The 23,229-nt window shown below is 40.9% G+C and overlaps 1 protein-coding gene across 1 annotated transcript in view; it reads right to left on the bottom strand.

Annotated features, from left to right (window-relative positions):
• The window catches only part of AstA (allatostatin A), a 123,041-nt gene that overhangs the window by 12,349 nt on the left and 87,463 nt on the right, over positions 1–23,229 (bottom strand). The window contains exon 2 of the mRNA XM_074098667.1: positions 238–355. Coding sequence (XP_073954768.1) covers positions 238–354 — 117 coding nt within the window. The 5' untranslated portion in view covers position 355. The remainder of the gene's footprint in view (positions 1–237; positions 356–23,229) is intronic.

The following is a 23,229-nucleotide window of genomic DNA, read 5'->3' as shown; positions in this document are numbered from 1 at the left end:
ACTACACCACCGCTGGACACACCGCGGGCGGCGGCGGTGGCCGGTTGTCCAGCGGTGGTGTAGCGGTATAGCACACGGCACGGAGTGCCGAGGACCTGGGTTCAATTCCCAGCGCTGGTCTTATTTTTCTGGTTTTTCTGTGCATCTATATTTCAGTTTGTATTTTCGATATCGGCCTTCTCAGTCTTGGTCTTCTTTTTAGTTTTATTCTAGTAAAACCTCTGATTGTGTAGGTACCTGTGGCTCCGTGGCATCGGCGTCGTGCGCGCGCGCATCGCCAGGCTGCACGCGTTCCGGCGCGCAAAGCGTCGCGCCGATCGCCAGACACCACACCAATAGCAGCTCGTACAACATTCTGCAACAAGAGGTTGTTACTTAGGGCCTACGCTGACTGACGTGGTTTGAACGGAGCAGGACGCCTACTGAAAAATATTATGAGAGTGCGAACTGCGAGCGTCGCGCGCGACGGATCGTACCTGCAGGGCTACTACAAACTCGAAACTCGAAGTTCGTGTCGTGCCGTCCCTCTCGCTCTCGTATTAAACAGTATAAGTGTCAGAGGGACCGCACGCCTGCAGGCGTGCGCCCACGCAGTGCACCCGCGCCAGCTAGCGTAGGCCCTTAGATAACAATTCCTAGCGCTGTTGCCGGAATTGTTTCAGACGTTAAACATGATTGAGTAAAAAACATCTTACCGAAGTTTCTCATTTATAACTAGTTGTTGCCCGCGACTTCGTTCGCGAATTCATTTTTTGTGCACCCGCCAGAAATGCAACATTTTTTGGGATAAAAGCTATTCTATTAACAGCGTTGCGGCTTGTCGTAACAGTATGCTGAGTGGGGTCCACTTTATACTATTCGATGTTATTATTGTTTTTTTTTGTTCTCTCCATCTAATGTATTTATATGTGTATCGAATATGTGTAAATAAATGTTTCTCTCTCTCTCTCTCTCTCTCTCTCTCTATTCTAATTCCATCACGATTAGTTGAGGACATTTACGAACATTGCAAGTGAAATAACCTACCAACAAAAAGTTGGAAAGCCCCCGACTTTGTCACTTCAAAGTTCAATATCTCAAAAACGGCTGAACCTATTTTGATGAAACATATCTAAGAACCATCGCTAGAAAACCAGATTTTAAATAAAAATAAATCGCATTCAAATCGGTCCACCCGTTTAAGAGCTACGGTACCACAGATACACATAGCGGTCAAACTTATAACACTCCTCTTTTTGCGTCGGGGGTTAAAAATACAGTAAAATCTTGTAAAAAGATCAACCGGCACGGGAAAATGGCGCACAGTTTCCGTATTTTACTTGACCTGTAGAGATGGCCAAGTTACCTCACTAGTTGTTATTACGCTATGTCGCAACTGTATAAAATTATAAATTTCATCCAGTACAAAAATTTAGACGCCCGAGTGAATCCGCCTTCAAAACAAATTATCTTTATCTAAATGAAAAAGATACTTATTTCAGGGTTTACGTTTACCATTTTCTCTTTTATTCGTTATCTAGCAGAGTTTATATAATAAGGCTAAAATTATTTGACCACCAGGTTTTGGTCTAACATCTGGTGTTACTCTGAGGGTGAGCTCTGGTTGAGTTCGAAACGCGTCAGTGTGGTGTGGTGGTGGTGATAGATAAGTTTGTGTGATTTGTGTGTGTTCTTACAGTGTGGAGGTGGAGGAACTGCATGAACACGCATATTTTGCGTAAGCTTAACTATCATAAGGTCGCGGGTGAGCAAGGAAAAAAAATATAAATACCCATTTACAACACAGGCACGACAAAGTACTCAAAGTTTACATAGAATGTGGAAAAAACTATATAGCCCACCATTCCACTTACTAATAATATTATAAATGCGAAAGTTTGTAAGTCTGTTTGTTTGTTACTTAATCTTGAACCGATTGAGATGAAATTCGGTATGTAGATATTTTGAGTCCCGGGGAAGGACATAGGATAATTTTTATCCCGGAAAATCGGATAGTTCCCGCGGGATAGCGATAACCGAATTCGACGCGGACGGAGTCGCGGGTAACGGCTAGTAGAATAATATTGTTTTACTCAGAAAACTAGGAATCCAATTTTTTGTTCGCCTCCGAAAATTAAAAAAAAAATAAATTAGAACATTTTTTTTTTTTATATTCGACTGGTTGACAAACGAGCAAGTGGGTCTCCTGATGGTAAGAGATCACCACCGCCCATAAACATCTGCAACACCAGGGGTATTGCAGACGCGTTGCCAACCTAGAGGCCTAAGATGGGATACATCAAGTGCCAGTAATTTCACCGGCTGTTACAACAGTGCAAGCACTGCTGCTTCACGGCAGGATTAGCGAGCAAGATGGTGGTAGCAATCCGGGCGGACCTTGCACAAGGTCCTACCACCTGCAATTGCAATTTGTAGTAAACTTAAGGTAGGTACAATCGCTATCAGATATTTCGGAGCGGCTAAGGTGATCAAAAATATCGATACATGAACTCTAATACCTTAATAATAGAGTGCATTTGCCGATATTTTTGACCACCTTGGTTGCTCCAAAATATGATGGCGACTGTACATTTTAAGATAGTTATATTCCAGTTAAACATTGTTGCCAAATAGGCCATTGGGCTGACTAAAAAAAAAACAAATTTGGTCGTTAAATCCGGTCTTAGCTTGCCAATTCTAACATTTTGACAGTGAACAGAGCTTAACACTCAAATTCAAATTCAAATTCAAATCATTTATTCAGTAAATAGGCCGCAATGGGCACTTTTACACGACGTTTTTTAAACTACCAGCGCTTTCGGAAAGACCATCATTGCCAAGAAGAATGCGCCGCAAGAAACTTGGCAGAAAGTCATTTTTTCAACATAAAATAATTAAAAATAAAATACTTAAAACTACAGTATACAATTAAATAAAAAAAATACAAAAATAATAATAATACAGGGAGTGTATCGTCGTGGGTTCAACCCCCGGCTCGCACTTCTGAGTTTTTCCAAATTCATATGCGGAATTACATTTCTAATTTACCACGAGCTTTGCGGTGAAGGAAAACATCGTGAGGAAACGTGCACAAACCTGCGAAGCAATTCAATGGTGCGTGTGAAGTTCCCAATCCGCACTGGGCCCGCGTGGGAACTATAGCCCAAGCCCTCCTATTCTGAGAGGAGGCCTGTGCCCAGCAGTGGGATGTATATAGGCTGGGATGATGATGATGATGATGATGAATGGGGTCCCTTAGTTACAAAACTAATCACTAACAATTATCTACGTTCAGTGGAAGTGTAGACTGCTTCCACCGTCATAAATTGAAAAAAAAAAAACTGAAATTTACATTTCAGGTCAAGTAACCATTAAGCTTTTGGATTCCGAAGGCAAGCTCACGTCTGCCGCCCCCAAAGTTAGCTCACTAAATCGAGTTTCATTATTTTCCAGCAATTGCTCATTAAACGGTATATCTATTTGGTACAATTGTGTAGTTATTGCACACTTTCGGTGCCAGCGGAATAATATAACAAGAAAATAAATAAGTTCAGAAAAGCTTTACTACTTGGGTCGGGATAAAGGCACTAATATAAGGGATTTACGTGCCCAAGTAATATGAATGTATGGAGCGGCCAAATTATGATCTATACAATTGTTATTTAAAAAGAAAAGTACTTACGGTCTGATTCACTGACTCATCAACGCCTAGCCAGAACTATTGGATCTAAAAAGTTGAAATTTGGCATAGATTCTATGCCAAATTACAACATTTTAGATCCAAGAGTTCTTGTTATGATATAGACTAGGAATAAGGACGAAAAGCGTAAAGTAATTCTGACATTAATAAGTAATTTCATCATCATAATTATCATCAGTCGGATAAAGTTTTGAATATATCGCCTCGCAAGCAGAGGGTCGTGGGTTCAAACCCCGGCTGGCACCTCTGAGTTTTTCGAAATTCATGTGCGGAAACCATCGTGAGTCACAAACCTGCAAAGCAATTCAATGGCGCGTGTGAAGTTCCCAATCCGCACTGGGCCCGTGTGGGAACTATGGGCCCAAGCCCTCTTGTTCTGAAAGGAGGCCTGTGCCCAGCAGTGGGTATATAGGCTGGGATGGATGACGTTCACTGCTGAACAAAGGCCTCCTCCTTAGAACGCCTAAGGATTAGAACTTTTCAATGCACCTACGTAAATTGCTTCTTTTTTTTTTTTTTTTTTATTTAACTGGATGGCAAACGAGCAAGTGGGTCTTCTGATGATAAGAGATCACCACCGCCCATAGACACCTGCAACACCACGGGGATTGCAGATGCGTTGCCAACCTAGAGGCCTAAGATGGGATACCTCAAGTGCCAGTAATTTCACCGGCTGTCTTACTCTCCACGCCGAAACACAACAGTGCAAGCCTTGCTGTTTCACGGCAGGATAAGCGAGCAAGATGGTGGTAGCAATCCGGGCGGACCTTGCACAAGGTCCTACCACCTGCAAAATCGTCTGAGAATTGCTCCACGTCGTTCCGGTCAGTTCAGAACTTCTTCAATTTCAGTGAGCAACCTTTAAGTCCAACAAATTAATGTTACAAGTTTCAACTGCTGTTGAAATATTAATAGTTACTATGAAAAGGTAACAATCCAATTATGTTCTTCATGGCATTGACGGAGTTGTGACGCGTGAGGCTGACAGTGTAATTACAGGGAATTTCGAACTTAGAACGAGCGTGGCAGTTTTAGGTAACAGGTGCATTCTACACAATGTGCTGTTATAGGTAAAGCAGATTTGGCAGATTGTGCATATCGACGTCTGTGGTCTATGGATGGTTGAGTGGTGTGTCGACTCTTTCTTTTACTGTGATGTTTATAACTTATTATTGTGCACGTGTCTTTTGTCTGGTTTTGTGTTCTGTTTGTTTTCATTATTGTTATTATTTTATTTAAATTATATTACTTTCTATTTGTTTCTTTTTAGATTTACTTTTTTTTTGAATTTATGTCGCCTTCCGTGAAGTCGCCAAGCGGTCTCAGCGGAAGACCAGCGTTGGCCTCTACGGCCAACACTATGCTGAGCTGAGACCGTTTCGCGATTTCGCAAATACTGTCATTAATATTTATTTTATACTTGTTTTATTTTGTGTACTTATGTAATTTGCGAATTAGCGAATAAACGTTTCTATTCTATTCTATTCTATTCTATTCTATAAAGAGCTGCCAGTTAGTTGTCTTCTAAGTTTACGACTTGATAGAGTGATTGTGATCCTAGGATGACAATCAGTACCTTTATGACTTTAAATAAATATCAAATATCATGGAACACTTGACACCAATTGACCTAGTTCCAAACTAAGCAAAGCTTGTACTATGGATACTAGGCAACGGATAAACATACTTAGATAGATAAATACATACTTAAATTCTTATGTCAAACACAGAAAATGTTTAAGAATTGGAAAAGTAATAAAGGTGTTTTCAAAAGAAGAAAATATTTAGAAAAATCTTTCTTGGCAGATATACCTAGCGACTTAAAGAAGAACGTGGGTACTTGTAGTAGTTCTGTAATGACAGACACACTAACCAACATATCAACAGAAACGCAAAGCGACACGCTAACAGACACACAATCAGGCGCACTAACAGACATACTAACAGACGAACACGAGACGGTCCTTCGAGCCGGATCAATGGTTGCGGGCTACCCTGGTTTTGTGGATGCTGAGAGAAACTCTTGTACTTGTATTACGAGTTTAATATGGTGACTTTACAAAATCATAAAAAATAATCAAATGAATGCGTCTATCACGCGACAAACGACAAGTTCCGAACCGACAGCCGCCCCCCGCAGCTCCTTCACCCCCGCGGTCGCCTGCTGGAGTGATACGCGACAACTCTTTTAAATCTGGAAACGGATATTTAAAACACAATATTTGAACCTTTTGTAAATTATTGTAAATAGAAGTAACTAGCTATGACCACAACTTCTTTTTGTGCACGAACAAACAGACGGAGAGAGTTGAGTTGTTTTAGGTTATATTATTAGTACTAAAAATACGTAAATATATTCTTTCTAAATTATTTAATGTACATGAATAGCACTGAGACGGTTTTATTGTAGTACAGATGGATAAAAAATTGTATATACTATAATATTGCGATAAGAACCTCAGGATTGTGTTTAGAATTAGCTAAATACGAAGAATCCTAGTTTTAAAGCGATCGGAGTAATTTTTTTTAACGGGGGTCCTTGGGGGGTCGCAAGGTGACAACCACGCTGGGAATCGTACCCAGGTAATCGGCATTCCGTGCCGTGTGCTATAACATAAGATAAATCGATTAATTCTGTCGTACATAGATTTCCATAATTTTTTTTTTGTCATTTTCGATTTATGCGTCAAAGTTTAAAAAAAATATTTTATCGGAACTACTTGGAATTGACGAGCGGTACGATCGTTCGTAGATTCACAATTAAAAGTTTTATCTAACTATGCAATAAAAAAGGGATGTAATTTTTTTAGATCAAATAATAATATACTGTGCTAGTGCTACGTAATGCTATTCGATGTTATTTTTATTTTTTTCCTTCTAATGTATCATCCCAGCCTATATACGTCCCACTGCAGGGCACAGGCCTCCCCTCAGAATGAGAGGGCTTGGGCAGTAGTTCCCACGCGGGCCCAGTGCGGATTGGGAACTTCACACACACCATTGAATTGCTTCGCAGGTTTGTGCAGGTTTCCTCACGATGTTTTCCTTCACCGTAAAGCTCGTGGTAAATTTCAAATGTAATACCGCACATGAATTTCGAAAAACTCAGAGGTGCGAGCCGGGGTTTGGACCCACGATCCTCTGCTTGAGAGGCCATAGGTCAAACCACTCGGCCACCACGGCTTCTAATGTATATCGTTATATATATATGTATATAATTATGTGTATCGAATATGTGTAAATAAATGTTTCTCGCTCTAATGCCAACCCCAACTCGCAACGTTCTTTTGGTAATTCAAAAAATAATTAAAGCCCTAAGAGTTGGCAAGCAACATTGTCCTCAAAATGGAAGCCACCAACAATAGTCCAAGCTCTGGGCATTCAAGAAATTAACATTTTCCGTTGCATTCAACCACTTTCTATTATACAATACAAAAGACATTTCTTAAGGGTTTTGCGTGAAAAAGAAATGGCTACTTTCGGATTGATTAATCGAGTGTCACTCAACTAAATTGATTCGTGATTTTCTCAAAGTATTTTAGTTTATATTCATTTTCATTTCAACGCGTATTCAAGTGGCGTATAGTCCAGTGGTTCCTAACCTTTTTTAATATTGTTACCCATATGACCGTCTGGGAAAACTGAATTTACCACTCAAGCAAATAAATATTACCTTTATTAGTCACAAAAATACTTTATACTTTTAAAACCAGTCTTACAATGTTTAAGATTGGTTTTTTGAATCTTTTTGTATTTTTTAATATTCATTCGACTAAATAAGGTATATTATGTACAATAAAATTAAATAAACTAAAATTATATTAAATCTAATCTTCTTCTAATCTTTGTATTTTTTATATTTCAGTTTGTATTTTTTTTTTTTTTTCGACTGGATGGCAAACGAGCAAGTGGGTCTCCTGATGGTAAGAGATCACCACCGCCCATAAACATCTGCAACACCAGGGGTATTGCAGATGCGCTGGCAACCTAGAGGCCTAAGATGGGATACCTCAAGTGCCAGTAATTTCACCGGCTGTCTTACTCTCCACGCCGAAACACAACAGTGCAAGCACTGCTGTTTCACGGCAGGATTAGCGAGCAAGATGGTGGTAGCAATCCGGACGGACCTTGCACAAGGTCCTACCACCTGCCTGTATTTTCAATTTACAATGTTTACTTTTTTTGGGAGACGCAACAAAGTCTTTATTGTACAAAATAAGTAAATAAACAAAATTGACAAACAATATAACATAAAGACTTATGAGAGAACATTAAAGACAAAAAAAAAACAAAACTATTCAATGGCTGGGGCAGGAATGTACACTGGAATAAGTAAAAATAACAGCTAGAAAGAGATGCCACCTGCGGTAGGTACTTGCTGAGCTGCGATCTATCATTTTTAATTTTTACTATTTAGCTAGGTATTTCATTAGATTAGGTCTTAATTATTAGGTTCTTTATTACTGGGGGGTTATATCTGATGATTATAACTGATTTACACCCGCGGGGGTAATTACCCCTAGGTTTTAGGTTTATTTGAAGAGTTGATAAGTATTATGATAACGTCTCGGAAAAGTGACAGTCGTGTTGCTTAATTATCGCAAAGTGTATGACGGGCGTCGCTTGTACCGCACGCACTGAGTTTCGTGGTACAGTCGAGTTCATAAACTTGTGAGCAAAAATTTGATCAAAAATATCTGAACACGACTCTATTGTTAACGTCGTAGAAGCGTGCTCAGATATTTTTGATCAAATTTTTGCTCACAAGCTTCTCAACTCGACTGTGCCAGACCCACTTGCTCGTTTGCCATCCAGTCAAATAAAAAATAAAAAAATGTCAAGCATTTGGAGTGTTTCGGTTGGGTGTTCGCGTTTGTTTTCTGTTTTATACAGTTACTAATAATTGTTTAAAATAAGTTAATAAGTGTGTTTTGTTGCTTACTATTAGGTATTATTGTAACAGTATTTATTAAATGCGGAAAATTTTGACAGGATTTGTAGAGACAACTTGACTAAAATTTGCGACTTTTTACCCATTAAAAGTAGTAAATTAAATAACAATACGTATGTTTTTCTTTTTAATTTGCTTTTAAATAATTTTTCGTTTCTTTTTAACCTATTACTACCTAGTAAAGTACTAGATTATATAGACGTAAAAGTGCCTGAATAAACTTTTGATTTGGATTAATTTTGAAGCTTTCCTTATAAAATGATTGACGGACTTAATTGAAGCTTCCGTAACAATAACGTCTAAATGGACGGTGGAGAATTTGAGTTGAATCTTTTTAGCGACTGCCGTCGGAAATAAACCAATGTTAAGGGTTGTTTTCGTTTAACTCACAGGCATTCAGTAGCAGCAGCTTCGTTTAAAATGCAATCCCAAGAAGTGGAACTGTATTGCAACTTGTATTTGAAATGGGTTGCTTTCGGAAACGTGTAACTTGGGTCTATGTGCAAAGCAATAACGACTTTAGCGTATGTAAGATAAAGCTTAAATTCAATTGAACTTATAAAAGAAATAAGAGGTTGAGATAATAAGGAGTTTCTGAAGAAAACACCTTCGACTTTAAATGATGCACTTTCTAGTTTACCTTTTGACATTTAGTGACAATACTGTTTGTGTAAACCTGCATGAACCAAACATTTTGACCTGTGCTTTTTACACTAGATATAAATTTGTCTAGAAAGAGAAAGTGAGCGAGTGAGAGAGACATTGTCAAGGAAATTGTTTTGAAAGAATATCGAATAGTATAAAACGTCTAACATGTCTCAATTAGTAATGCTCGTAACTTCATTGCAAAGTAATCCAGCGTTGGTCAATTTCAGTTAGAACTGAATGCATTGGAATTGTAAATTACTGCACACATTCAAATTGCTGTTTGAAATTGGCGCTGGCGTAGTTTAGTTACGGCATGTAATATTGCACAATTTGATTCCTGGCTTCCCGTAGAACATTTTCACTGCACTGCAGTGGCTTGCAATTAACATTTTGGTTACCTAGGCAACCAACCCTTAATAAGGTCACATTTATTGGAGCATAGCAAACTACCCTAGAATCAAAAGCAGCTATCGAATACATATTTTTAAATCTAGTAGTATTTTCAATAATTACAATGGATATTGTAACTTAGAACTAATACAATAAAGTTGAATTTCCAAGTCAATGCACGTGGTCGCTAAATCGCCTCTATCTTTTGAAGGGTTAAGGAGCGACTAGACCGCTGCTAAAATACGAAGGCGGTATTGAATCGCAGTGACGTCACGACTTTAGCCCAAGCTCTCCATACAAACACTTAGTTAGTGTTGTGTGGTGATAGTGATATTTGGGTTTGTGTAATTCGTGTGTGTTCTTACAGTGTTGGGTGAAGGAACTGCAAGAAAACGCATTTCTTCCATAAACGTAACTACTTATCATAAGGTCACGGGTGTGCTATGTAATTCCTCCGCAAAGTAACGTTTGATTCAATAAAATATTCCTCCAAACTCGTCGACATATACATTCTTCCCATTTTAACCTACGGCGCCCAGACTTGGTCATGGACTGAAGCTCAAAAGTCCAGGCTCAAGGTTTGCCAACGAGCAATTGAGCGCAGTATTCTGGGTGGTCGAAGAACTGATCGAATCGGAAACACCGCACTGCACCCGTATAACCGATGTGGGGGCCAAGACCGCTAAGCTGAAGTGGGACTGGGCTGGACTGTCTGCCGCATGCATCCAGACCGATGGTCACGAATCGTTACCGAATGGGTTCCGAAGGATGGTCAAAGGAGCAGAGGCAGACCCAAGAGGAGATGGCGGGACGACCTGAGCGCTCTTCAGCTCGACTGGCAGGTGCATGCTCATGATAGGGAAGAGTGGCGAAAGAAAGGGGAGGCCTTTGCCCAGCAGTGGGACATATTACAGGTTACATAAAAAAAAAACCAAACTGGTTAGGATTCGTTGCTACATAAATCACGGAGCCATTAAATGATTAATGACATGTTTACTGCTGATAGATACTTCAACGTCGTCGTATAATTCAATGACATCAGCGGCCATGTTTTTTCAGCCGCCATTAGGACAGCGATAAAATTATATTTTAATAAATTTTTGTAAGATTTTTTTTTTTCTCGAGTGGAGGCCGCGGATCGGCAAGCGCAGCGTAGGACGTCCACCAACAAGATGGACGGATGACCTGGTTAAAGTCGCAGGTGTACGGTGGATGCAGGCCGCTGCCAACCGAAGCAACTGGAGGTCTGTGGGGGAGGCCTATGTCCAACAGTGGACGTCCTACGGCTGAGATGATGATGATGATGAAGATTTTTTGTAGATAATGTGCATTAATATACTCAGCAGCACAAAATTCACTCTCCATACAAAATTACCTATTATTGCATGCATACATACATATCTTGCATAAACTTAACTATCATAAGGTCGCAGGTGAGCAAAGAAATTCTTTTAGTTCAGGGACGGTATGATACGAACTTCGAATTTCGAATATCGTAGTAGCCACTCAGAGTGGTTGTGAATGTTTGTACTCGGGTGTTGGATGTTGAATATGTATAAGTATGTTTATCCGTTGCCTAGTAGGGCAGAAGTACCGGTTTTGGCCAGTTGACATTTGCAGTCATATATAAAAAGTTATAATATTAAACTAATATGTTTAGTGAGTTTTCAAAAGTTTATACTGAAACGAATAAAGTTTATAATGATTTTTACTATAAATTTATTTCAAACGTATATTACAACAATAAATGACCACAAACGGTACTTCTGCCCTATCCATGGTGTCAAGTGTCCCGTAATATTTATTAATGTCAATAAACGCTTGTGAAAACAAACGTGGTTGACCTTAAAACTGATTAAATTTGGAAAATATAAGAGGAAGGGTCACACTTTACTATAATTTATGTACATATTTTCTCATCTTCATAGGACAGCAATTATATCGTTCCTCTATTAATATGTTAATAACTGCTGACCGATCAGTTGTCTGAAGGAAATTACTTTACGAGCTACGTCGATGAAGACAGACATGCCTACTTACACGTTTGTTTACATTTTGTTTCCTTTGATAATAGACACACACACAAAAATCACGCCTGTATTCTCAAATGGGGTAGGCAGAGCACACGAAACGTTACCGCTTCGGAGCCACTTTTAGCAAATTTAGGTTTTAAGTTTGACAAAAACGGTACAATAGTGACAGGTTGCTAGCCTGTCGCCTACGGTATATCTTCCTATACCCTCCTATATCCTCCTACGACATCCACGGAAGAAATGGAGAGGTGTATTCTAACCCGACATCACACTGTTAATAGATATTTTCGACGAACTTAAATACGAGCTGCTATAATACGTTTAAAAGTTTATAGGAGTTTATACTAAAATTCAATGTATGTAATACATAACCTAATTTCTCAAGATAATATACCTATACATAATGTAATTAAGTAGATACCTATATAGTCAAACGTGAAAGCAGTGATGGTAGAGCATATAATATATATTTAGGTGTTTATAATGAATTATCAACAATTAAACTATGAAAAGTCAATTTCAAAATATACTATTTCATGGTCTGTGCCGTCGGCTTGACCTGTGAGATTACGCTATTCATGTAACTATCGAGAAACACAAAGGACTCGTCTCCCCGCGCCGTCCAGCCGCGCTCTCGCTCCCCCCCGCGCTACCCGCGCCCGCGACCACGCCCCCGCGGGGCCGCGGCGCGGCGAGCGACTGCGTGAGCGCGCTTCCTCAGTACGCTTTCATTACGCTACGCGAGTACACAGTGACTTTATTAGTAACGACGAAGCTCGTTCGAGATCGCTTAGATCGCCAGTGTTGTGTTATTATAGGATTGTTTTCCCACGTATCAATGGTAAGTGCAGTTATGTTTATTTTGTAAGTGCTTGTGTTTATTTATTTCAGTTTGTTTTTGCTAACCTTTAAGGTTATACACTTGTACTGCTCCGCATACAAGTAGCAGCTATTCAAATAAATAGCCCAACGCTCGGTGTACGCTTATCAAGCGCAAATATCGGAATGTACTGCCCATCTCGGCTCCGATCTATCTTATATTTTCACTTACATTCTCTGCGGTCTTTTCAACCCAGAGTTGTGAATGATATTTACACCTTGAGCACTATGTACTATGTATCTTATACATCGTAATATGTATTAATGTGGTAAACATAAAATTGCTAATGAGATACTTAGTACATGTACGGCCCGAAACTGCGAGCCGTGCGGGCCAGAATAGCGAGCCGTACGGGTCAAACCTATGAGCCGTACGGGCCAGCCTGGTGAGCCGTACGGGTCAGTTTGGTGAGCCGTACGGGTCAGGTCGGTGAGCCGTACGGGTCAGGTTGGTGAGCCGGACGGGCCCGTTTGATGAGCCGTACGGGTCAGTTTGGTGAGCCGTACGGGCCAGCCTAGTGAGCCGTACGGGTCAGCTTGGCAATCCGCGTGCGTGCAAGTTCAGGCTGTACGCTTTAGTCGTACGGGCAGTGTGAGCCGTTTCATTACAAGACACTCACTGAGTTCCTGTTTTTCAGGCCACGGAATCAGGAGACATGCGCTCTCTTGGATCATTACTCGGATGGGAGGCGGATGACCCTGGAGACAACGTGATCCTCAGCAGGCTAACGCGTCTTATTTCGGCGCATCTTCCTGACGGCTGGCAAGAATGGAGAGTTCATACTTACTCTAAAGAAGATTTGCTAGGAAATGAATTAGACCCTCAAGTTCTCAACAAGGTCAGATTCGCGATCCCGACGACTGGTTTGGCTCGCGCATTTTCACCGAACTGTTCCTCTCTTTCTGAGAGAGCTTATAGAGATATTAAGCTAAAATTATTAGAGTGGCCTCTGTGCGTCGGTCTTATTATCGGCCCAGCTTCTCTCGCGGCACGGATCCGTGGGTCTGCTGTACAAAATGAGTTGGTGGTAGCTGCTCTAGCGGATATAAAGCCCTTACTAATCTGTCGGGAGGAAGCAAACCGCGAATTATCTGCCGATACCGAAGACAACGGCTCTGTTACCCACTCTTCTCGGCGCAGTAACAGCTCGGTTCGGGTGTCCAAGCGACAGGACAGATTAAGCCGGTTAGAAGAAAATCATATGGTACTGAAGGAGATGTTGGAGTCTTTTATGAAGAAATTTGAGACTCCATTTGACTCGCAGGAGAACTCTGCCTGTGAGAGTACGGACGAAGACTCTGCTTCAGCTTATTCTTCAGAGAACAACGGCCCTCCAGTTACTGAAAAGTCTTCAACGCAAGCTACCTCTGCATGGAAACCGCCCGAGCCCCCCTTAGGCTCAGATGACGATTTTGACTGGCAACCCTGCACCAAGCCACAAGACCCTGTTATACCTAACCCAAAACCACTCATTGCGGAACAGGGTGTAAAAGTACTAAGATTAGGTGACACCACATATAATCAAATCAGGTACGTCGAGGTACAGAAAAGATTACACGCTGCACCCGTTTTTGGAACCCTAAAAGCCAACCCTGTCTTAGTCAAACACATTACACCTAACCCTGTACAGGACCAACTAGGGAAAATGGACTATGTTCTTGGAACAGTGGTCCACGGTCTTTTGATGCAACGAGATTCCCTACACGGGGCTCTCAAAGATCTCTCTAATAAGCATCCCGGGCTCAAAGAAGACCTAAAGAGTCACCTCTCTACTGGCTCCGCCATGAAGACCATATCAGATGATCTCTTGCAATTTGCATGTGGTCGTAGGAATGAGATTATAGAGCAGAGGAGAAACCTCCTTATCCCCAAAGATGAATACCAAGCGTCACTTTTAAATTCTGTTCCTCCATCAACAACCCATCTCTTCTGCGAAACAAAACTTGCAGAGGTACTGAAGCAACCGCCGCAACAAATTTTCTTTCGCAGCAACAAACCAAGGCGAACCGAAGGCAAGCGTTACATCAGCGCATCCGGGTTTTCCCAAGGCAAAGTGTCGAAAAAGAAAGCAGTCAACAAACTCAGAAGTCGTCACTCCGATAAAACGGGACAAAGTTCGAGGCGTCCAACGCAACCCATTTCCTCATCAGCTCGAGGACGTTCCTCTAAGGGACATGCTTCAAGAAAGTATAAAAGTACCTGAGGTGAGGCATTTCAGAGGAGGCAGACTTCGCTCCTTTTTAGAGGTCTGGAAGAGCACAGGTGCCCCCAAAAGTATTTTAAACATAATAGAGGGCTACACAATTCCTTTTGTGGCAAAACCTCCTCTGATCCCTTTTTATACCCATATACTAAGAAAATTCGAGACAAAAGAAATGACGCAGGAGATAATCTCTCTCATAGACCAAGGTATTTTGGAACACACGTCAGTTCAGTCAGGATTTCTGTCAACAATGTTCCCAGTCCCAAAGTCGGATGGGAAGATTCGACCCATAATCAATCTACGAGGCCTCAACCGATATCTTCTGCCCAGAAAATTTCGCTTGTTAAACCACTTCAAAGTACCTCATTTTCTTCAACAAGGAGATTATCTCGTAAAGATCGACATCTCCCAGGCATACTTCCACGTGCCCATAAAAACTCAACACAGAAGATTTCTATCAATAGTCCATCAGGGTCGGGTATTGCAATTCACGTGCCTGCCTTTCGGTCTCTCCACTGCTCCTCTCACATTTGCAAGGCTATCAAATTGGGTAGTATCACGACTTCAAGACATGGGCATAAGGGTGGTCGTGTACCTGGACGACTTCCTTCTTGCCTGCCAGAATCCAATAAAACTGCGAGAGGATGCTATAAAAGCAGTAAACTTTTTGACAAAATTGGGTTGGATCATAAACACAGAGAAATCTCTAAACGAACCCCTTCAACAAATAGAGTACCTGGGAATAGTGTGGAACACTTTACAAAATGCTACTTCACTACCTCAAAAGAAAATCCTATCAATAGAAAAGGATTTAAACAAAATCTTAAGAGATCAAGAATGGAACTGGCAACTAGCCAAGAGCTTGTTGGGCAAACTAAATTTTGCCAGCTTCGTAATTCCTCTAGGAAGGTTACATTGCAGAAATCTGCAACGAGCAGCCAACCTTTTGCCAGAACACCAGAAAAAGAAAATGATCCCTATTACACCAATTATTCTTCAAGAATGTGCCTGGTGGCTAGGGAACCTGAAGCAAAATGGATCTCTGATAAAGTATCGAGTGACAGTGTTCATCACCTCAGATGCGTCAGACCAAGGTTGGGGAGCTCAGATAGACGAAACGATGATCAGCGGTCTATGGACCCCAGCTCAAAAGCAATGGCATATCAACAAGAAGGAACTGTATGCAGTGTTACAAGCCTTTCGATCGGAAACGACCTACTTGAAGGAGAAAAGGGTCGTAGTTCAATCGGACAATCGAACAGTCGTGGCATATATCAAGAAACAGGGAGGGACACGCTCTCGTCACCTAACAGCGCTTGTGTCACAACTACTACATTTGACACAAACCTTACGAGTGGATCTATGCCCCCAATACATCCCAGGCATCTGCAACGACATAGCAGACAGTCTATCCCGTCAGAAGTCCTTCGCGGACTGGCACCTGTCCGAACGAGTGACCAATCTGATATTTCTCAAATGGGGAACTCCCGAAATAGACTTATTTGCAACCAGACAATCGAGGGTGGTTCCAGCCTACGTCTCTCGAGATGTGAAAGACAAGGAAGCCCAGTTCACCGACGCATTCAGCAGGGTATGGCAGTTCAACCTAGCCTGGATCTTTCCACCTCCATCTCTAATACCTCGGGTATTAGCCCACCTGAACCAAGCGAGGGGAACCTACATCATAATAGTACCACGATGGGAGAAAGTGTTTTGGAGGTCAGACCTGAAGGCAAGAGCGATGAGTGCCCCTTTCCAGATTCGCAACCTCAATCATCACCTTCAGGACATGACAACTCATGCGAGTCTCCCGAACGCCCAAAACTTACGCTTGGAGGCATGGAGAATACGGGGTGGTCGACTATAACTTCAGATTGGCACGCAGAAGATTGTGAACTTCTCAAAAGATCATGGAGGTCGTCTACTCTTAAAACCTACTCAGCTCCTTGGAAAACTTGGTTGGATCGATGCAGAGTACTAGGACATGACCCATACAATCCTGATGGCCACCATGTTGCACAACATCTAAGCTATCTGTTTAGAAAAAAGAAGTTGTCAGCCAGTACAGTGAAACTACATAAATCAGTAATTGCAAATTTTGCTAACCCAGTAAGAAGGGAATATATCACGAACAACGTTTTAGTAAAACAAATAATTAAAGCTATTGAATTAACAGAACCTACTTCGAATAAAAAATATATTTGGGATATAAGGCAACTGATTGATTGGATGGAACGAAACCCTGTAGAAGAGGATAGTATCTTTCAAGTCTCCCGCCATCTAGCACTGATACTGTTGGTGGCATCTGGAAGACGAGTGCATGATTTGACCCTACTGAACATAAATGAGACGAGTATGTTACTTACAGAGACAACCGTTACATTCTGGCCTGATTTTGGCTCTAAGACCGACAGTACAACTCACAGGCAGTCGGCCTGGCAGCTTTCTGCGATCCCTAATGAGAAACTCGACCCAGTTCGTTGGACAAAACTATACTTGTTGCTCTCAGAGATGAGACGATCTTCAGATAATGCTCGAATTGACTCACTTTTTGTTACCTCAAGGGGACGGGTTAGGGCAGCTTCAAGAGCAGTTATTGCAGGGTGGATCAAGACAGCATTTGCGGACCTAGGCATACCTTTTGCCCCTGGAAGTATTCGCTCCGCCGTTGCCTCTTCTAGAAGAGATAACAATATGCCTGTAGACAACATCCTTAGGAACGGAAATTGGCGGAGTGAGCGTAACGTTCTTAAACACTACTTTAGGGAGGTAATCAGAGCCCCTAACTTAGTAGACAACTTGAATGTAAATTTGATTGATTCTAGTTTTAATACGTTGTGATACTTGGAATTGAGTTCCAAAATATAAGTCTGATACTTATTTTATTATTGGATAGTTTATTAGAGATTAACTATTATACTTACTTCTGATCTCATAAAGCTATTTCGAAGAGACTGAAGTATTGTTTGAAGTATTGTTATGTTTTGTACTTTTAAGTTTAAGACAACCGACTACCGGTGTTACTGCTTATTAATCACGGATCTCAGTTATCTAATTTGTTTAAGTTACTTAAACAGATTTATTGTTATTTTCATATGCTTAACATTTGAATTGTTCCTTTATCCGAGTTGGATATAAAATATTTTATGATTGTTTTGTTTCTTTTTAAACAAAGATATTTAAGTTACCTGTTGATTACATTTAATAAGTACTTATGTTAGAGGCATCGCCTTATGAATCACATACTACTGATACTACCTAAATATTTGGCAGTTAATTACAAGCAAGTGATTTCCTACACTTTTGTTTAATTACAAGCACTTACATAACTTACCTACCTCTCGATCCATACCTTTCTGCTTTATTAAGTATATATAGGTACATAAATGATAACACACATAATTATATTCACAGTACGCTTCCCCGCGTCGTCAGAACCTAAACATTTCTCACAGGTCAAGCCGACGGCACAGACCATGAAATAGCAAACGTTTTTCCCCCGAAGGGATAAAAACGATATATTTCATGTCTTGCCTAGGCTTGACCAAGTAATTCCTTGACGACTTACAATATCAAGGTACTGAGGAAGCGCGCTCACGCAGTCGCTCGCCGCGCCGCGGCCCCGCGGGGCGTGGTCGCGGGCGCGGGTAGCGCGGGGGGGAGCGAGAGCGCGGCTGGACGGCGCGGGGAGACGAGTCCTTTGTGTTTCTCGATAGTTAAATGAATAGCGTAATCTCACAGGTCAAGCCTAGGCAAGACATGAAATATATCGTTTTTATCCCTTCGGGGGAAAAACGTTTGCTATTTTCAAATTTGTTAATTTATGTCCTTACTAATTTACGTACAAGTTTAAAAATATTTTTTTTTACTTTTTATTTTATCAAATAGCTGGCAAACGAGCATGCGGGTTACCTAATGGTAAGCGATCACCGCCACCCATGGACACCTACAGCATTATTAGGGCTGCGGGTGCGTTGCCGGCCTAAATGGGAGGGGATAGAGGGGGAAGGGGGGAGGGGAGTTGGGCCTCCGGATCTCCCACTAACCGTACGAAACACAGTAGCAAAACTATTATTTCACGCCAGTATTCTGTGGGAGTGTGGTACTACAGTGGTCAGTGGTGGGTCAGTTTTTTCAATTTCATGTTGAAATTCTTCTGTTGTAATTAGTATTTCATTAATGTCTCTATAAAATAAATAGATGATTTTTTTTAAATATTTTCCTGTTTTAAACTACTTCTTTTACAGTCAAATATCCATTTGTATCGCCTCTCAAGCAGAGGGTCGTGGGTTCGAACCCCGGTTCGCACCTCTGAGTTTTTCGAAATTCATGTGCGGAATTACATTTGAAATTTACCACGAGCTTTGCAGTGAAGGAAAACATCGTGAGGAAACCTGCACAAACCTGCGAAGCGATTCAATGGTGCGTGCGAAGTTCCCAATCCGCACTGGGCCCGCGTGGGAACTATGGCCCAAGCCCTCTTGTTCTGAGAGGAGGCCTGTGCCCAGCAGTGGGACGTATATAGGCTGGGATGACGATGGGAGGATGATCCATTTGTATACGGATAAAGAACGCTCTACATACCATGATAAGTTTACGACAATCTAATTTAAAGTCTAAATTTTGACAAATGTCGATATGTGAGAAGTCACTAAGACAGGTCAAGAAGTGTCATGAAAATTCCACTCTCTGATTATTATTTAGCTATTCGAGACAGTCAAAAAGAGAGAGAAAAAAAAACTCGCCTCGCCGCCGATCGCGCGTATTCGTAACCGAGCCGTTATGCCCATATTCCGCCGTTATAATAATTACTCGGGCCGTGTCTTATCTCCATCTCGGTAACGAGCCGGGATTAGCTCAGCATGTTCCGATCTCTCTGACGTTTCGTCGCGCACGTCTTCTTTAATACTTAACACTTATAACCTACAGACTTCAGTCGCAAAAAATCTGACCATTAGATCAAGACACCAGAGGGCCTACTCCGAAGTTCGAAAATGACCACTGGTGTCGTACCGTCCTTCTCGCTCTCGTAGCACGACACGAACTTCGATTTTCGAATTTTATAGTAGCCCTGCTGCTCTGACATAAATCGTTGATGTTGTAAAGTGGCGTATTATTTTAATAGAAGCTATTCTATTAACCCGTTGCTTACATATAAAAAGGACTACAAAAACCATGAAAATAATTTTCTACCAGTCTTCTATTTTCATGATTTTTTGTAGTCGGTGCAATTTTTTGTTATAAGTAAAAAAATTTTTCCACGCTTTTTAGTGTAAATAATCTAAGATACAATAGTTTAATATCAACTGCTCGTCACCTTTTACAAAAGATTGCTTTTTCTGATGCAGAGACGTTCATTATTGAGGAGTCCTGGTGCTTCACCACCCGTATCACCATATGCATTATGAGGAGCATAAATTGCTTAGCAACTGCGTCAACGTAATTAAAATTCAACCCGTTACTTGTTATTGAGTAGTAACTCCGATGGTCAACTGTGGTCTTCATTCACCATCATGTCCACTTCACCAAATGATGATTTTCAAGAGCAAATGCACGAGTTACTACTAAATATGTCCAATTTACTATAGGTGTCCCTACAACATTTGAAGAGTTCCCTTGATTTCCTTAAGGTCCAATCATCAGATCCTGATTTGTTGCTTATGGGACCTAATTGAAGACATTTCTAGACGAACGGTTCATAAATCACGGAGTTCTGGGGTAACAATGATAAATAAAAAATACAACCGAATTGATAACATCCTCCTTTTTTGAAGTCGGTTAAAAAAGACGTTCCGTTGCTAATGCTAAAGAAAAGTTTAGTCGCTGCTCTTATAATAAGCCAATTACTATCAGTAACACATACAAGCAGATAATATTGAGCTAGCATATTGTTAATCAGGAGAACAGATGGCCGTTGGGGGCGATAAGTTCTCGAATGGATACCACGGGTTCACGGAGGATGCAGGACGCCAGGAACCCCCTTTCAACCGAAGCAACAGGAAATCTATGGAGGAGGCCTATGTCCAACAGTGGACGTCTTACGGCTGACATGATGATAAATAAATTAATAAATAAAGTCCCAAACTAAGCAAAGCTTGTACTATGGACACTAGGCAACGGATAAACATAGTTATATAGATAAATACATACTTAAATACATATTAAACATCCAAGACCCGAGAACAAACATTCGTATTATTCATACTAATATCTGCCCCGGTCGGGTTTTGAACTTGGGACCTCAAGCTTCGTAGTCAGGTTCTCTAACCACTTGGCCATCCGGTCGTCATGATGATTGTTAATAAAAATAAAATAAAAATAGTATTAGTTATCTAGCACTTACATCCGCACGTATCACAACCGGCCCTTCACAGACAGCATAAATTCGTCCATTTCTTAAGCCGAGTTAAGACTGGTTTTAGTGTCACGTGTACCGTCAGTACGGATCGCTCCGCACAGGCTGATCTATATGAGCTTCCTATCCGCGCGGACGGTCGTCCGTACGGACCCCTCCGCATTACTCTAAAACGCTCCCAGGAAGCTCATATAGATCAGCCTGTGCGGAGCGATCCGTACTGACGGTACGCGTAACACTAAAACCAGTCTTAGACTTGCAAGAAAAATCGTGCAAGTTGCATTACATTGTGAGGCCGTAAAGCCAACGAGTTTGTAGTGGTCAATCGAGCGCCGCTTGCTGCTACGCGAAAATGCTCTTAGGAGACCTTTACTAACTTTTTGAGTGATGGCAATCGACATTCACAGATTTTTGATAAAATTTACAGTCAGCGAGAAAATCGACAGATTTGACTTTTTTTTGTCCCATTTCTATCAAGGATGAAAACACTCTTTGAGACCAACTAAGGTTCAGTACTAGAACACCCACAAATCAAAGAAAACTTTTTCCATACAGTTCGTAGGGTACTAATTTGCAAAGTGAAACTTTCGCTTGTGGTTCTTTTTACGAATATGAATCCTTTATGCTTTAAGGAAATTAAACAGTATGTAGACAACTGAAAACTGAACATTTTAACTTATTGCTGCCCCATCTCAACTTTCCACCCTGTATAGCCAAGCGCTTTTATTTTAGGAAGCTTGTGTCCAGTCGTGGAACGAAGGGTAGAAATTATACCGACGGAGTCGCAGGTAATAGTACCTTCTAAGCCCTTTAATGCTAGCACATGGTACCCTCCCACACGATTAAAGGCGACGATAAAAACACATTATGCCATGCCCTATCTCGATCTACGTCATCGGAACAGGTAGCCTCGATGTCGTCGAGAGTCTTTGTCACGTCAACAAGTTCGGACGAGTCTGTACTTGTGGACAAGTTTATTTAGTGCTTAAAGTATTTATTTCAACGTCGGCTATGTGTACCTTTCTAGTCGCCCACTAATGATAATATCTAGGTGTTAGATAGATTGTGACAGAGTGACCTGTCCTGATTCTGGAGGAATTGGACGATTGTCTATTTCCTATTGTGATATTTGTGACATTGAAAAATATTTGTCTGGGCATAAAATTTAAGAAAAATATTTGGACTAATTAGGTCGGATCTAAATTAATAGGCGTAACAGAAATACGCCAGACTTCTCATAATTTACCTACATACGCATATATAATTAGCATTAACTTCGCATGAATTTAAAAACCATCATCATCATCATCATGTCAGCCGAAAGACGTCCACTGCTGGACATAGGCCTCCCCAAGGCTCTCCACTCAGACCGGTCTTGTGCTTTTCGCATCCACCGCGATCCCGCGATCTTAACCAGGTCGTCGCTCCGTCTTATGATCTTATTAAAAAGCATAAGTAACATTAATATGAAAGAGTTAAATTTGTTAAAATTTTCATTATCATTGCTAGGGGAACCTCATTTTGACCACCACAATCGCTCAACATTTCTGATGCTGACTGTACGTAGCAGTTTTAATAGAAGAATACTGAATTGAAAGTGAAACGGAGCCACCAAGGGTTCTCGTGATTAAATTTGAAGATAAAAAATTGGCCAAGAGCGTGTCGGACACGCCCGAAATAGGGTTCCGTAGCCATTACGAAAAAATTAAGTAATATTTTGCAAAGGATTTCGTATTTTGTACGGAATATTCCATGTTTAGGTATATTTAATACCTTAGGCTGCTATAACTGCTAATAATTCTCAAGAAAACTTAACCGTTACTCGTATAGTTTTCCTTGTAAGTTTGATACTCGATTTTAATGAAAATTTGCACTTTAAAGTTGAATATGTTGCAAACAAATCACTGAATCGAAAAATCGTTTTAGTAACCCCCTAATGGTTTTGAAATACCTATCCAACGATATCCCACAATGCAAGGTTGGATGAGAAAAAAAATCACTCCCACTTTACGTCTATGGGAGCTACCCTAAAAAAATGTTTTTTTTTTTATTTTTATTGTACCATTTTGTCGGCTTAGTTTACATATATA

The sequence above is a fragment of the Choristoneura fumiferana genome, chromosome 15 (assembly GCF_025370935.1).
Source record: "Choristoneura fumiferana chromosome 15, NRCan_CFum_1, whole genome shotgun sequence".
Lineage (NCBI taxonomy): Eukaryota > Metazoa > Arthropoda > Insecta > Lepidoptera > Tortricidae > Choristoneura > Choristoneura fumiferana.
The sequence above is the reverse complement of the archived record's forward strand: the minus strand, read 5'-3'. Positions and strand labels throughout refer to the sequence as shown.